This window comes from Neoarius graeffei, chromosome 26 (genome assembly GCF_027579695.1).
Source record: "Neoarius graeffei isolate fNeoGra1 chromosome 26, fNeoGra1.pri, whole genome shotgun sequence".
Lineage (NCBI taxonomy): Eukaryota > Metazoa > Chordata > Actinopteri > Siluriformes > Ariidae > Neoarius > Neoarius graeffei.
Window position 1 is genome coordinate 17,507,774 of NC_083594.1, and position 17,903 is coordinate 17,525,676.

Sequence of the window (17,903 nt, forward strand, 5' to 3'; positions counted from 1 at the left end):
AAAAAATAAAATGAACCCAAACGTACTTGATACGTACGAGCTGGATGACGTGTTTGGTGTAAGAAGGTTAGATTTGGAAAGGAGCTTTAAGGCTAATATATCAAACAAGTAACGTCAACCAATAGCTACAAGTTTACCAATGTAAAAACTGCTTTAATAAGCTATCACATTTAGGTGCAGCTAAAAATGTCAAAATCCAAACAAGACAAAAAGAGTTTGAGCTGTCTTTGTGACAGAACACTGCTTTTCATCTCATCTCATTATCTCTAGCCGCTTTATCCTGTTCTACAGGGTCGCAGGCAAGCTGGAGCCTATCCCAGCTGAATACGGGCGAAAGGCGGGGTACACCCTGGACAAGTCGCCAGGTCATCGTAGGGCTGACACATAGACACAGACAACCATTCACACTCACATTCACACCTACGCTCAATTTAGAGTCACCAGTTAACCTAACCTGCATGTCTTTGGACTGTGGGGGAAACCGGAGCACCCGGAGGAAACCCACGCGGACATGGGGAGAGCATGCAAACTCCGCACAGAAAGGCCCTCACTGGCCACGGGGCTCAAACCCGGACGTTCTTGCTGTGAGGCGACAGTGCTAACCACTACACCACCGTGCCACCCCAGAACACTGCTTTTGAATTCGCAAATCTGATTGGTCGGAAGCTACTGATTAATTTCCTACAACAGCAGTTCTGACAGTAGTTCCAGTAGCAAGGCTTATATTAATGCCCTTTCGAAGACACTAGCATTGGACACTCTCATAAACAGATTTAAAGACTGTGTAAGTTAGTGTTGTGGAAAGTTTTCTGCAAGAACACATTTATTTAGCATTTTTGGAAGGGGTCTCCAGTGTCAGTACTTTCTAACAATCAGCAGTAAAGCTGTAACTTTAAGTTTTTAGACACAGGAAAGTCTTCAGAATGGGGGGTGGTGGTGGTGGGTGTTGTCCATAACATGACGTGCTGTAGTTTATTAAGAGAAGCTGGCGACAAAATTTATAGCTGTTTATAGCTGCTATGACATAAATGATAACATGACCTGAATTGTTTGGAGGATTGCATTACAGGCATTTAGCAGACGCTCTCATCCAGAGCGACATGCAAGAAGTGCTGAACTTCAAGACAAGAAAGTTCTAGTGCTAAATAAACACCATCCATCCATTATCCATAACCGCTTATCCTGTGCAGGGTAGCGGGCAAGCTGGAGCCTATCCCAACTGACTATGGGCGAGAGGCAAGAGTACACCCTGGACAAGTCGCCAGATCATCGCAGGGCTGACACATACAAACACAGACAACCATTCACACTCACATTCACACCTACGGTCAACTTAGAGCCACCAATTAACCTAACCTGTATGTCGTTGGACTGTGGGGGAAACCAGAGCACCCGGAGGAACCCTACGGGGACATGAGGAGAACATGCAAACTCCACGCTGAAAGGCTCCTGTCAGCCAATGGGCTCGAACCCAGAACCTTCTTGCTGTAAGGCAACAGTGCTAACCACTACACCACCATGTTGCCCTAAATGAACACTTAGTGTGATATTCTGTTGAAGTAACCAGTCAACCATACAAATGAGCTGAAAAAAATACAACTACATCGAGAAAAATAAAACCCCAACGACTAAGTCATCATGACCAGGCTAGACAGTACACAGCCTGGGCTGGACAAGACAGCTAAGACAGCGATGTGATTACACAGTGGACAGGGAAGCAGGGGAGAGGTACAGTCTGAAGAAGTGAGTCTTCAATCTGCCTTTGAAGGTGGCCAGGGAATCGGCAGCTCTGATCTCAATGGGAAGGTCATTCCACCAACAGGGAACCAGGACAGACAGCAATCTTGAGCAGGCTAGGCAGGACTGGAGAGGAGGAGGGGCAAGGCGACCAGTAGTAGCGGAGCATAGGGATCTGGATCTGGATCTGGCTGGCATGTCAGGTCGGATCAGTCTCTGGAGGTATACTGGACCTGACCCCTTGACTGCCTGGTAAGCTAGCACAACATCTTAAATTTGATGCGAGCTGTGACAGGCAGCCAGTGAATATTCCACATTATTATACATACAGGACACTTTTTCGATGGAATAAAAACATTTATTTTTTTCGCGGTGCGGTTTCCATCAAATCCTGCGCTCTGATTGGCTGGTGAGAGGGTCTGTATCCTACAGTACGGACCCCAGTTACGGACCCCGGTTACGGACCTCTGGCGACTTGCTCGTTCACAACAACAACAACAACAACAAACATAGTAGCATTTTTTGTCGACATTTATCTTTTTTTATAAGATTTATTTATAAGATTATCAAAAATCTTATAAATTTTTGCCAGCATTTCTCAGGAGAATAGCATTAATTTTACATCATGGATAGCGATAATGACAGTCTTCACAGCAAAAGCGAGTTTTACTACTCTGAGGAAGAAGAAATAAAATAAAACATTTCAGGAGAAAGCTAAAAACCTCTAACTTGCTAACGCCAAGCAAAAACATGGCTGAATCCTGAATGACTCAATTTTGTATAAATAGGGGACTACACAGGCAGCAAAATGTAGTTTTTTTTCCTGCCATGGAAGTGCACTTGTATACCGAGGAGAAAGCAATTTGCATTACAGCCGTGAATGAGGATTCAAAATGGCGGCTCGGCTCGGTTTTCCCTTTCGGACGCTCTCGTTTTCTGTTAGAATTTGGTAAAGAAAAAAATAAATATATTATTTACCAGCTTAAGGTTGGTCCATATCATGAAATATCATGACCTCAGCCTTGAATACTGACCTCGGCCTAGAGGGCCTCGGTCAGTACTTTCAAGACCTCAGTCACGGTATTTCACGATACGGACCTCCCAGCTGGTAAATAGCATATATGTATTCTATTCCCTTCTAGCGGGTTTCATTCATTTGGTTTGGTAGCATGCAATATTGTTTGCATATCGCTTACGTGTATTACGTCACTCTACCCAATGGAGAATGAGCGTTGAATATGGTTTACGAGATTGCATGGTTGTCAAGACAACATGACATCACACGTCGGAGATGTAAAACTTCTGCGCTAGCGCGCAACTGTGACAATTTGTCAACAAACATGGCCGCCAGGTTCACTTCGTTAAATACGGAAGATTTTGAGAGAATTTTGAAAGAGAAACACGTGTTGAACACCTGAAAGGAATGTGTATGTATAATAATAATGGATTTTTTTTTGTGGTACATCAGATATATTCGGGCGGCACGGTGGTGTAGTGGTTAGCGCTGTCGCCTCACAGCAAGAAGGTCCTGGGTTCGAGCCCCGAGGCCAGCGAGGGCCTTTCTGTGTGGAGTTTGCATGTTCTCCCCGTGTCCGCGTGGGTTTCCTCCGGGTGCTCCGGTTTCCCCCACAGTCCAAAGACATGCAGGTTAGGTTAACTGGTGACTCTAAATTGACCGTAGGTGTGAATGTGAGTGTGAATGGTTGTCTGTGTCTATGTGTCAGCCCTGTGATGACCTGGCGACTTGTCCAGGGTGTACCCCGCCTTTCGCCCGTAGTCAGCTGGGATAGGCTCCAGATTGCCTGCGACCCTGTAGAAGGATAAAGCGGCTAGAGATAATGAGATGAGATGAGATCAGATATATTCCATTCAGCTAGTATGATACGGAACTCATCTTTGACTCTTTCAATATCATGCTAGTTGAATGTAATATATCTGATATACCACTCAACGCCAGCCAATATTATTTAAATATTAAATGTAACTATAAATGGGTAAAAAAAAACATGTCCTGTCTTTTTTTAATTAAAAAAATTGTTAGCATTGGCAAATTGCTGTGGGATAAGAAGAATAAAACACTTTAGAACGTGCTGCAATGGAAAATAATTAACTATGCCGCATCAGGCCACAAAACATAACCCGTTGTTGATTATTTTCGCATAACAGCACAAGCCCGACAGCCAGACTCTGATGAATATCAAGAGTCCATATCTTTGGTGTATAGTAGTAAGACAAACTCCACCCAAATCACCCACACAAAGCTTTTAAGTAGTGCATTGTTGGACATGATTAACACATGACATATAGTTAGTGTAAACTGCTCTGATGGGAAAATCTGCAACCCAGGGAGCAATTCATGTCAGATAGGTTTATTTGTTCCGACTCTATGGCACTGTAGCTTAACAATGGACATATTAACACAGAAATATAATCCCCTGAGAGCAAGTGCAATAATAAAGTGCTAAGAAGAGTCTGGCACCTCCAGATGTAATCCCAGCTCTGCTTCTAAAATGTACAATTTTCTGGATTTTGAGAACGTATGTAAAGAAGCATGATACACTGTCACCCAGTCATAATGCATAGCATGAGTTTGACGAGCATCGTTATCTTACTATTCTGTCTTAGAAACAGTGTTATCAAATGCAAGAAGAGTTGTTACGAGAATTCATTTCAAAGTCCTCCAGTGCAAAGAAGTGAAATCCAGACACTATACCATTAAGATAATCAATTAATGTTGGGGTAGGAACAACATCACACCATCACACACCAATCAAACCTTCACACTTTCTCACGTTGGAAATCTTAAAATAACAACCTCAACTTGGCTGATACAAAGTATTGACATGAGAGAATCTTTCCAAAAATGCTAAATAAACATCTACTCCTCACAGAAAACTTCACATCAACAATTAAACTGATTTTAAAATCCATTCATGCAGATTTTTGGTTGATCGGTTTCCCTATAACGTAGAAATAAATATTTGTAAATATTCTCATATCAGGGCGGCATGGTGGTGTAGTGGTTAGCGCTGTCGCCTCACAGCAAGAAGGTCCGGGTTCGAGCCCCGTAGCCGGCGAGGGCCTTTCTGTGCGGAGTTTGCATGTTCTCCCCATGTCCGCGTGGGTTTCCTCCGGGTGCTCCGGTTTCCCCCACAGTCCAAAGACATGCAGGTTAGGTTAACTGGTGACTCTAAATTGACCGTAGGTGTGAATGTGAGTGTGAATGGTTGTCTGTGTCTATGTGTCAGCCCTGTGATGACCTGGCGACTTGTCCAGGGTGTACCCCGCCTTTCGCCCGCAGTCAGCTGGGATAGGCTCCAGCTTGCCTGCGACCCTGTAGAAGGATAAAGCGGCTAGAGATAATGAGATGAGAATGAGATTCTCATATCAATAACATACAACATAGTAACACAACAGTACTGTCCTAAAATAAAGACAAATGTAGCAGACAAAATACATACTCCTTCAATTCAAGTAATGTTATTAGAAGAAAAGGTGACAATTAATATAAATCACAGACCAGGATTATTTTACAGTGGCATTAAAAAAAGTATTTGCCCCCTCCTGCTTAAATGTATTTTTGCAGATATGGTACATTAAATGGTTTCAGATCCTCACACAAAATCTATTATTATATCCACATTCACTGGATACGAGCAATCGCGTGCTCTGACTGGCTACTCTACTACTCGAATATCAACTCATATACCGTGAGTAGAGAAAAACAAAATGGTGGAGCATTTTGTTGAACCACCTGAGGACGAAATAAGAACTCTACTCGAAAACAAAACCCCAAAAAATACAAAAAAAGGCAACAAAATATGGAATAAAAGTATTTGATGGTAAGAACATATCTTTTTTATTTTTTCAATAATAATAATAATAATAATAATTATTATTATTATTATTATTATTATTATTATTATTATTATTATTATTATAGCATTTTTCACAAACTGCTACTGTCATTTTGCTGTTTTGTTGACATTCTTCATCTTGAAGCATTAAAATTTGTTTATTTTTTTTTTAGACTGGTTCAAAAGCTCAAAGAAGTTTGAAAATTACATCACTGAAATGTCCAAGGAAGAAATAAATAAATGTCTTAAGCTATTCTACACAGCAAGACGTCACTTTCTACAAAGCAAAAAAACAAAACAAAAAAACCCCAACATTAAAGTCAATTTGTGCAGTCACTGATAGGTTTTTAAGAAGTCTGCTTAAGTGGAAATGATTTTGTCGGACATTTTGTATCAAGTTTTTATTTCTCGAATTTGGAAAAAATAAAAGTGCTCTTTTTCTCAAAATCCAGTGAATGTGAATATAATAAAACAGTTATTCCACTCAATCTCATCGCACATGGCTTATAGCTGACTTGGCGCTATGCGCCTCGTCAGCTATCAGCTCATGTACGACTCGATTTCGTGGAATAACTGTTCAATATAAGAATAGGAAAACATGAGGAAACACAAAAGACATTTTTAATTATAAATTCATGAAGAAGAAGCCTTTGTTTGTCACATATACATTACAACACAGTCAAATTCTTTTCTTTGCATATACCAACTTGTTAGGAAGCTGGGGTCAGAGAGTAGGGTCAGCCATTTACTGAAAGAAACATAAGCAATTGACCCCCTAAACCTAACGGTTTGTGCCACCTTTAGCAGCAACAACTACAACCAAAGCCTTCTAATAACTGGACATCAGTCTTTCATATTGGTGTGGAAGAATTTTGGCCTCTTGAAATTTTCAGAATTACTTTAATTCAGCCACGTTAGAGAGCATTTGAACATGAATTGCCCATTTAATGTCCTGCCACTGTACCTCAATGGGGTTCAATTCAGAACTTTGACGAGGCCAATCCAAAGACTTAATTTTGTTTCTTTTGAGACATTCAGAGGCAGATTTCCTCTTGTGCTTCTCAGATTGGGGTCTTGCTGCATAACCTTACTGCATAGCACTGTCCCCTTGTAGCAAGAAAGTTCTGGGTTTGAACCCTGTGACAACTGGTAGCTTTCGGTGTTTCGTCTGCATATTCTCATCATGCCTGCAAGGGTTTCCTCCAAGCACTCTGGTTTCCTCCCCCAGTCCAAAGACTTGCGGTCAATTGGCGACTCTAATTGCCCATAGGTGCGTGAATGGTTGTTCATTTCTGTGTTAACCCTGTGATAGATAGGTGGCCAGACCAGGGTGTCCCCTGGCTCTTGCCTGAAGTCAGCTGGGATTGGCTCCAACTCATCTGCGACCCTGACTATGCAGTACAGATAATGGATGGCCTTGGGGGTTACCAGGGTATTTTTTGGCAAATGACAGATGATCCTTTATGTTTCTCTTGGTGAATATTGGTTTTTGCCTTACAACTCTCTCCATGGATACCAATTTTGCCCAGTTTCTTTCTAATGGTGGAATCATGAATACTGGCCTTGTCTGAGATGAGAGAGGAATACAGTTTCTGAGATGCTTGGGGGCTTTTTGATACTGGATGACTCACTGATGCACTCTTGGCAGAATTTTAGTCAGCCGCCCATTTCTGGGAAGATTCACTACTGTTACAAGTTTGTTTGATTTTTTCTTTTTCTCATTTGGAAATTATGGCTTTTACTGCATTTCACTGGAGTCCCAGAGCCACAGAAATGGCTTTGTAACCCTTTTCAGATATATTTCAATCAATCATTCTCATCTCTTTCAGATTTTCCTTTCGATCACAGCATAGTGTGCTGCATGTTGAGACCTTTTAGCTTACTTTACATTTCTGTAAAGGTTCGACTTAAAGATAGACTGCCTTTCAGATTTTTCAAGTGTAAGTCATAAAAAGAATTTTCCCTGATACCCAATTATTTTTGTTTAGTGGACCGAAAGCTACTGAATTCGAATTATAGACTTCCAATTGTATTAGTTTTTTTTTATAGAACAATTAATGAATTTAGGGCCACGTGGCCCTCAATTCTCCACTATTTTTTCCTGCTTCGACATGACCCAATTCAAGATACTACATCATGCATCACGTGGTGGGGTTTCCCCGTTTGCGCAAGGCATTGTGGGATACAAATTTGAAACAGGAGAGAAAAATGGATGATGTGAGTGTGCAAATGAAATCTGAAAGACCGACTACAGTAATGGAAAGCGGGAAGAAAAGACGCTATGTTGCGAAGGAAAGGAAACGCAGGACCAAACTAATAAATATCAGCGGTCAGCGAGCACCTCAGTGTGTTCAGCTGTTTGTTTAGCGACAGAATGATGGAACTCAGTGCACGGTCAAAGGTAAACCTGTAGATAGCAGTAATGCAACTCTGTGGATACCAGCTGCTATAAAACGCAAAAGAAGAAGATAAGTTAAATAATTTCCCAGCCACAGAATAACCTGGGTTTTTTTTTTTTTTTTTTTTTTGTTTGTTTGTTTTTGAGATATTACAGAATATCACAATGACCAAATTTCAGAGGGAACTAAACTTCACCGATTTTATGAAATGGAAAGGCCGTCTAGCTTTAAGTGATGTTTAGATTCAACAAAGATGGTGGTAATCAAACCTTGGTGGACTGTATCTAGTCGACCAAATTATCAATTACATTTGGTTTATTGGTTTATCAAGTACCTAAGTTGGTGGGGTTTTTGTTTGTTTGTTTGTTTGTTTGTTTGTTTGTTTGTTTGTTTGTTTGTTTTTTGCTTCACCAAATGAAAAGAACATTTAAAAACTAGTTTGTGTGTTTCTTTTGGAGGTGGGGTGTCATTAAGTTTTGTCTGAAGATCTACTGAAACAAAAATGCAAAACAACACAGTATAGTATTTCAAAGTCAAGTCAAGTTTATTTCTATAGCGCTTTTAACAATAGACATTGTCGCAAAGCAGCTTTACAGAATTTGAATGACTTAAAACATGAGCTAATTTTATCCCTAATCTATCCCCAGTGAGCAAGCCTGTGGCGATGGTGGCAAGGAAAAACTCCCTCAGACGACATGAGGAAGAAACCTCGAGAGGAACCAGACTCAAAAGGGAACCCATCCTCATTGGACTTGCAACACCAACCACCTGTATAGGAAGGTACAGAGCAGGCTGTACTTCCTGAGGAGGCTGTGGTCCTTTAAGATCTGCAGGAAACTCTTGTGGATGTTCTATCAGTCCGTGGTCGCCAGTGTCCTGTTTTACACCGTGGTGTGCTGGGGGGGCAGCACATCCAAGAAGGACACATCCAGGCTGGACAAACTGATCAGGTGGGCCGGCTCTGTGGTCAGCATGAAGCTGGACTCTCTGGTGACGGTGGCAGAGAAGAGGACTATGAACAAACTACTGAACATCATGGACGATGCCAGTCACCCTCTGCACACCGTCATCAGCAACCAGAGGAGCCTGTTCAGTGACAGAATGCTCCTTCCCACGTGCAGGACTAACAGACTTAAAAACTCCTTTGTCCCTCACGCCATCAGACTGTACAACTCCTCTCTGGGGGGGAGGAAGGGTCACAGGAGGACAGAGGACGGGAAGGAGCAGTAGCCTAGCCTGACAAAAAGCAATACTGGACAATGTGCAATATAACGTGCAATACCTCTCCTGTTGGACTTTTTTTTTTTGTATATGTAAATACTTAATTTATCTAGAAGTTTTCTCTATTTTCTATTCTCTGTTTATCCTGTAATGATGCTACTGGAATTTTAATTTCCCTGAGGAAACCCTCCCAAAGGGATCAATAAAGTTCTATCTAATCTAATGTAATCTGGGCAACAACAGACAACATGACTACAACATTAACAGTTTTAACATGAAGTCAGTTTCGTTGATGTTATAACTCATAGATTTGAGTAAGCCACTCTAACATGTCACATTTGAACAAAACACAGCTGACATCCACCCAAGCTGATCTTCCTCTTCCTGTAGGAATGTCAGATTTGTATTAATTGTAAATAAATAGGCCCTATATAACAGGATCATGTATTATTCCAGAAATGTCACAACATACTGGTTCCACTGAATATCCATCAATATCCAGGAATCATTAATCTGAGTAGAGGATGACAGTTTAATTTCTCTGAAGTCTGACTCCACATTTCTTCTCCCTCCATCTCACAGTCTGCTGGGCACCTTCCAGTTTGTTTCATCTGAAAGCATATTGGACTGGAAACCAAGAGTAGAGTCACTTACCAAGATCGTGGTCTTTCTCATCCATAATCCTGAAGGAACAGAGGAATGAAACTTCAGAAGCTGGATGATGAAGCTGATGGCGCAATTTTTTTGATCTGAGATCAACTTTCTGTTCGTGCTCGATGACGTAAAGCCACGCCCATGGAAATCCAGTGACAGAAGGTTTCTTGCTCAGATAAACAGGTCGCTTCGAGACCTCCCATCTAGGAGTTTGGAAAACTTTCTGTGAAAGTTGGAACTAAAAACCAGTAACTTGTAACATGCTAATTGCAATAAAGATAAGACAAGAAGGTAGGGAGGGGTAAATGTTGGAAAAATCAACATGGAAAAAAACCTCTAAAATGTAAAATATTTTCAAAAATACAAGGGTACATGCCCTTCACAAACTCACCAGCAGGTGGAGACATAGGCTGACTTTTAAGACTGTTACTGTCACGAATGTTATTCTTTTGAGACAAGAAGCCAAAAAGCCTTTATTTATCACACTCCTCTGCATTTAACCCATCTGAAGCAGTGAACACACACATGCACACATCTGGTTGGAGTCTCATTGCATCACTCCTGTGGAGGACGGCCCCATATGGACAGTTGAAAGTCACACTTGGAAGACGCTCTGGACACTTACAGTAATGTTTTTATGGCTGAGGACTACAGTTGACTTGCTAACTTTAGGACTGCAGTTGTCGTGAACAGTTCTGCACTCAAGTTTCCATCAATGAAGAGTTTATAACATCAATGAAACTGACTTCATGTTAAAACTGTTAATGTTATAGTCATGTTGTCTGTTGCTGCCCAAATGAGGATGGGTTCCCTTTTGAGTCTGGTTCCTCTCGAGGTTTCTTCCTCATGTTGTCTGAGGGAGTTTTTCCTTGCCACCATCGCCACAGGCTTGCTCACTGGGGATAGATTAGGGATAAAATTATCTCATGTTTTAAGTCGTACAAATTCTGTAAAACTGCTTTGCGACAATGTTTATTGTTAAAAGCGCTATACAAATAAAATTGACTTGACTTGACACATACAAGTGAGCAATGAGCACACACACATACCCAGAGCAGTGGGCAACTATGCTACGGCACCCAAGGAGCAGTTGGGGGTGAGGTGCTTCGCTCAGGGGCACTTCAGCCCAACCTTCAGGCTATGGCTGCCCCATGTTAATCTAACTGCATGTTTTTGGACTGTGGAGGAAACCAGAGCACCCGGAGGAAACCCACACAGACACAGGGAGAACATGCAAACTCCACACAGAAAGACCCCCGTTGGCCGCTGGGCTCGAACCCAGAACCTTCTTGCTGTGAGGAGACAGTGCTAACCTATTATTATTATTATTATTATTATTATTATTATTATTAAACTAGTGAGGGAATTATTCATTTTAAAAATGATACATATAAATATGACATACAGTAGTGTGCAAAAGTCTTAGGCACATGCTCTTCTTCTTCATCCCATAGCCGGCAAGGGCCATAGAGGCACCACTGATGACATTCTAACAGTCTATCATTCGTGGGTCTAGGGCATTTAAACTTGGCGGAGCCCATCCCTCTCCAAGCTTGATCAGTTTAGAGTAGCCAATTATCCTAACTGCATGTCTTTGGACTGTGGGGGAAACCGAAGCACCTGGATGAAACCCACGCAGACACAGGGAGAACATGCAAACTCCACACAGAAAGGCCCCCGTCGGCCACTGAGCCCGAACCCAGAACCTTCTTGCTGTGAGGCAACAGTGCTAACCACAACACCACTGTGCCACCCTCGCAGGCACATGATAAGAAATGCAAAAAAAATTACATTAAATCTATTAAATATTTGTTGTGATAGCACTTTGCTTTAAAAAAAAAAACAAGAAAGGTACTTGGTAGAGTGTATACCTCTGCCAAGCCACATATTATCAACATCAAAATCAAATCACTTCAGTCTAGGATAATACTAAAGCTGTACACCAAATTTCATCCAAATCCGTTCACTACTTTTTGAGTTACGTTGGGAACAGGCAAAAAAAATAAATCAGAGATTCACATACATATCCAGATTTGCATCAAAATCTAATCAATTGTTCCTTGGCCCATGGCACACCTTTCCTCTAAATTTCATCAACATCCATTCACTACTTTTTGAGTTATGTTGAGAAGAGTGAAATTAACAAACAAACAAATGGAGGCAAAAACATAACCACCTCCAACAAAGTTGGCAGAGGTGAAAAAAAACTGAGCTCATCTCCAGAGTTCATCTGGAGACTCTGACTGTCACATTTGCTTTTTATTTTTACAGCAGCCTTCATTATGTTTTTGTTTGAAAAGTATTCTTTTATGGGTGGCACGGTGGTGTAGTGGTTAGCATTGTTGCTTCACAGAAAGAAGGTTCTGGGTTCAAGCCCAGCAGCCAGCGAGGGCCTTTCTGTGCGGAGTTTGCATGTTCTCCCCGTGTACGCGTGGGTTTCCTCCGGGTGCTCCGGTTTTCCCCACAGTCCAAAGACATGCAGGTTAGGTTAACTGGTGACTCTAAATTGACCGTAGGTGTGAGTGTGAATGGTTGTCTGTGTCTATGTGTCAGCCCTGCGATAACCTGGCGACTTGTCCAGGGTGTACCCCGCCTCTTGCCCATAGTCAGCTGGGATAGGCTCCAGCTTGCCTGCAACCCTGTAGAACAAGATAAGCGGTTACAGATGATGGATGGAAGTACTCTTTTATATAATACGCTGCTTTCTTTATACTGACATGCAAACATTCTTCTGTAACATTTAATTTTATTCTGGAAAACTCATGTGAGGACATCGGAAATTGTTTTTTTTTTTTTGTCTTTTAACTGACTCAATAATGGAAAGGTCATATCATAGAAATCCATGACAAAGTTTGTATTAAAAAATAAGGTACCTAAAACCGCTCCATGGTACTGTATGTCAGATGCTTGTTCAGGCATGTCAGATGCCTTTTACTTTTTTTGTTGTTAACCTTTTCAAGGTTTTCATGGATCTGGGGTGGGGTTTTTTTTGTGACTGTGAAGCAACCTTGTTTTTGAGAAAGACACTGTATAAATTATTATCTCATCTCATTATGTCTAGCCACTTTATCCTGTTCTACAGGGTCGCAGGCAAGCTGGAGCCTATCCCAGCTGACTACGGGCGAAAGGCGGGGTACACCCTGGACAAGTCGCCAGGTCATCACAGGGCTGACACATAGACACAGACAACCATTCACACTCACATTCACACCTATGGTCAATTTGGAGTCACCAGTTAACCTAACCTGCATGTCTTTGGACTGTCGGGGAAACTGGAGCACCCGGAGGAAACCCACGCGGACACGGGGAGAACATGCAAACTCCACACAGAAAGGCCCTCGCCGAATAGAATAACAAGATGCTACTTGTTCTTGACATCTCTAATGCTGTGTGTACTTTACTCGCATATGTAAAGGTCATGCTCATGATTTGATAAAAATGGTTTGGATAAAAACATCAATGGATGAAGCAGGGGACGAAGTGATTCATCCTTCTATGACAATTTGATGAATATGTTAATAAGTACAAAACAAGTCCATTTTGACCTGTGTGATCTGATACAATCCATAGTTTCTACAGCCACAGAGGCTGTGCCTTCTTTTTTGGTACTGGCAGAGAGAAAGAGCGACTGATAGAGAAACACATGCAGGAACTTCATTTGATAATGTTTGGAAATTTTGACTCCCCACTCAAATCAATGAACTGACAAGCAAACATCCATCAATCTATCCATTATCTATACAACTTATCCACTGAGGGTCGTGGGGGAAGGTGGAGCCAATTCCAGGTGACTTAAAGTGCATATTCTGGACCAATTTCTTTTTTTTTTTTATATGAAAGAATGTCCCTTTACACACTCATCCAGAAGGGTAATTTTGCACAAGGCCATCTGTCTACAGCAGAAAAAAATAAAATAACAAAACGCATCTGGAAAAATCCCACGGGAGTCTGGAGCCAGATTCGTGACGTCACCTGCGGAAGCGCCAGCAGGCTGAGAGAGCTTTGCACGGTTTCAGTGCACAGCCTGTGTAGACCAAGCGCTCCCATTTCTCTCTCATTGTCCGGGCTTTTGGGAAACGATGAGTACTAATCCCATCAAGATTGGTGTTGCTACACCCTCCTACGATACATCTGTTAACCATTTTAATAATTACGTGATAATGTTGAAGAAATTTGCAGAAAACCACCAGGTCCTTTTCTCATAAAGAAACCAGCGCTGACGTAGGATTCAGAAGGAGGCGTCTGGCACGCGACGTCACGAGAATCAGTGTTTCCCGGGAAATCCAAATGCCAAGTTTTTTCAGCGGCGGACCAATTCGCCTCAAATGGCTTGATTTCAACTGAATTTTTCTGGTATTGCGCAAGGTAAAAAAAATTGCACAAAATGCTAAATGTTACAGATATTTAACCAAAGTTTAATATAAAATAGGAGAATTACATTGATCTTGCTCCTGAATTTACCCATGATATGCACTTTAAAGTGAGAAGTGGGGTCCATCCTGGGCAGGTAACTCAGCAAACATACAGTACTGTGCAAAAGTCTTCGGCACCCTATTTTTTTCATCCAAACTTTGTTATAGATTTCTATTTTATGACTTCTACATTATCGAGTCAGTACAAAAACATTTTTGAGTTCCAAACGTTCGTTTCCCAGCACAAAATTAAATGTTATAGGGGAAAAATGTTTGTATCTGAGCAGCATATTACATAAGAGCCCACTTTTCAGATTAAAAAAGAAAACATAATATAAAGGCTACTGGGTTTTGGTGCAAAATTAAGACGCGAGTGTGATAAAGTGTCCAGAAGAACTGTAGCTGGTTCTGTAAGATGCTCAGTAAAACCTACAGCTCATTTCCTTATAAAACTGCACTCATTGTACCTCAGACTACTATTTTTTTTTAAAGCAAAGGGTCACCTCACACCAAATATTGACTTTGTTTCATTTATTATGGCTTACTGATAACTGTTGTCGTATTTTTTTAATGTCGAAACATTTAATTTCATTATTTTAAAGTCATTTTTGGTCTACAGCATTTCTTTACATGTGCCTAAGAATTTTACACAGTTCCCTTATTAAATATATTCCCTTCTTTAAGTAATAAACTACTTATAATCTTGTGATAAATCTTGGGTGTAGAAAGAATCAGAGTTCTACTATGATAAGGCAAAAATAAAAATAAATAAAAAACCTCAAGAGCTCTATATTCTATTCCGTGCACTGCAATGTAAAAATCATCCATCAATCCCTGCACCACCCTCAGCCAAACCAATACAATGTGAGTGCAAGCTAATTTCATTACTTCCAGAGCTAGACGCTTGCCTTAAAGGCAAAGAACCCTGATTTTTCCCATAGGAAGCTATAGTTTCCTGATACAGCAGGTCAGTACAAGCATAGACTCTAGGTTAATGCTAAAAAAAACCTTCAAGTATAGTTGTATCTGTAGACCCATCAGTCCATGATACAATAGAGGACATTTGGATCTCTCTTATGTATTCGAGGACCCTAATATTTCAAACAGTGACACTTCCAAACAGAAACTGTGGCATTGATCATTAAGTGCTGATTTGGACACCATGTCCTCCAGGCTAAAGAGGAGAGGGAACATCTGGCTTGTTGTCAGTGCACAGTTCAAAAGCCAGCATCTGTGATGGTATGAGGGGGCATGAGTGCACATGACATGGGTAGCTTGTACATCTGGGAAGGCATTATTAATGCTGAATGATAATGCACATGTTTCAGTGCAATATGCTGTCATCCAGACAAAATTATTTTCAGGGAAGGCCTCTCTTAGTTCTTTCAGTAAGACAAACTGCTTTCTGCACATATTAAAACTGCATGGCTCCATAGTAAAAGAGTCCAGGTGCTAAACTGGCCTGCCTGCAGTCCAGACCTGTCTCACTTATTACAACTGAAATTGCATATCAGGCAAGAATGGGACAACATTTCTCTTTCAAAATGACAGCAATTGGTCTTCTCAGTTCCCAAACGTGTACAGAGTGTTGTTAAAAGTAGAAGTGATGCAACACAGTGGTAAACATGCCCCTGTCCCAACTTTTCTGAAACATGTAGCTCAGGGGTCATCAAACTGCAGCCCACGGGCCGACTCCGGCCCGCCACCCCCCTTTGACCGGCCCCCCAGCCCCTCTGCCCCCCACCACTTGAACCGGCCCTATGAGGCAATCCCCAAAAGTGGTCATGGCCTATTTTTTTTAAATTGCTTTTTGGCAAATAATAACATGCCTGCATCTTGTATTTTGTTGATTTTATCAATTAAAATTGATATTTAGTTATAAAATGAACTATTCATATTTTCTGAATTTTCGTCATATGCTCGCGATCAAGCAGTGACAGGCAGCGCATGCGCAGAGAACTGTCAGTGTTCAGGACAGCAAAATGGCTAGCGTTAAGCGAAAAGCTGACAGAGAGTGCAGAGTTTTTAAAGAACAGTGGAACACCGATTATTTTTTCGTTCAGTGTAAGGACCGTGCAGTTTGTCTTGTAAGTAAAGAAAGTGTGTCGGTTTTCAAAGAATATAAGCTGCGTCGTCACTACGAAACCCGCCACAAAGAGTATGCTAGTTTGCGAGGGCAAACAAGAGAAGACAGGATTCGGAGGATGAAATGCGGACTGGCTGCACAACAGAATGTATTCCTTCGCCAAACCCAGATCGACCAGGCTGCTGTCCGAGCTAGCTATAAGGTAGCTCACCTACTAGCTACCCATGGAAAGCCGTTTACTGATGGGGACTTTGTTAAAGTATGCATGCTTGCTGTGGCCGAGGAGGTGTGTCCCGACAAGAAGGATGCGCTCAACGCGGTGAGTCTCCCCGCACCTGCTATGATCAGGTGAACCAAAGATTTGGGGGACAACGTGTATGACCAGCTGAATGAGAGAGCGTCAGAATTCGAGTTTTTTGCTTTGGCCATGGATGAGAGCAATGACGTGCAGGACACAGCACAACTGCTGTGATCTATTGATCTATTGCTCATATTATTATAATTTCACTGTTTTTTAAAATGTATTTATTTTATAGGCCTATTTATTTGACCTTTATTAAGTGCTGCACACAATTATTATTAATATTATTAATAATATCAACAGGCCTACCTACAATTTATAATTTTCCACTCACCTTTGCCAGTGTCAATCACCTCAACTAGGCAGATGTTTCTTACCTTGACAGCTTTGATGTTATTTTTATTAGAAAATAAATAAATGGAATATCTGTGGTATTTCAAATTAAAACAAAGTGTGAAGACTCGATTACTACTTTTGCAAACCACAAGTAAAGATAAACAAATATGTGCCAGGAATCAAGTGTTGATATAGTAGTGTGGCTATAGTAGTGGGGATATAGTAGTGGGGATATAATAGTGGGGATATAATAGTGTGGATATGCTAGTGGGGATGGCTGTGCCAGGCTAGTAATCTCTACTACACAATGAGGCCTGCTGGTGGTCATATTTGTCTGGGTCATACAATTCTATGTTATATAGCTGACCCGACCCCGGCCCCCCATCACAGTCAGGAATGACAATGTGGCCCCCAGAGAAAAAAGTTTGGTGACCCCTGGTGTAGCTGACATCAAATTCAAAATGAACATATATTTTTCAAAAAACAATAAAATTTCTCAGTTTCAACATTTGATATGTTGTCTTTGTACTATTTTCAATTAAATATCGGGTTTCCATGATTTGCAAATTATCGCATTCTGTTTTTATTTTCCAGTTTACACATCATCCCAACTTTTTTGGAATTGGGGTTGTATAAATATGGATTTCTGTTGTCATAATCAGGGCAATCAAGAGATTTTTTGTCTTATTAAGGATATTTGTGAAAGAATTGGACACCATCAACTTCACTGGTTTTTAAATGACCTGCTGGTTAACTCCATTTTTGCTTTGTGAAAAATTCTGCGATGTGTTTCGAGAAGAAGGGTGGGGAGACGGTAAGAGACAAAGTGGTAAAGTGGATTGTTGATGTGTTAATTTGCAGAGATGTTCACATGTTTTGGTATGTACATTTAAAAAAAAA

At 41.1% G+C, this 17,903-nt stretch overlaps 1 protein-coding gene across 2 annotated transcripts in view; it reads right to left on the reverse strand.

The window, feature by feature from the left end:
* ssuh2.1 (ssu-2 homolog, tandem duplicate 1) overlaps positions 1 to 9,981 on the reverse strand; it is a 52,692-nt gene extending 42,711 nt beyond the window's left edge. For both annotated transcript variants that reach the window (XM_060910697.1, XM_060910696.1), the window contains exon 1: positions 9,869 to 9,981. In XM_060910697.1, coding sequence (XP_060766680.1) covers positions 9,869 to 9,893 — 25 coding nt within the window. In that variant the 5' untranslated portion in view covers positions 9,894 to 9,981. The remainder of the gene's footprint in view (positions 1 to 9,868) is intronic.
* Positions 9,982 to 17,903: the final 7,922 nt, after the last annotated feature.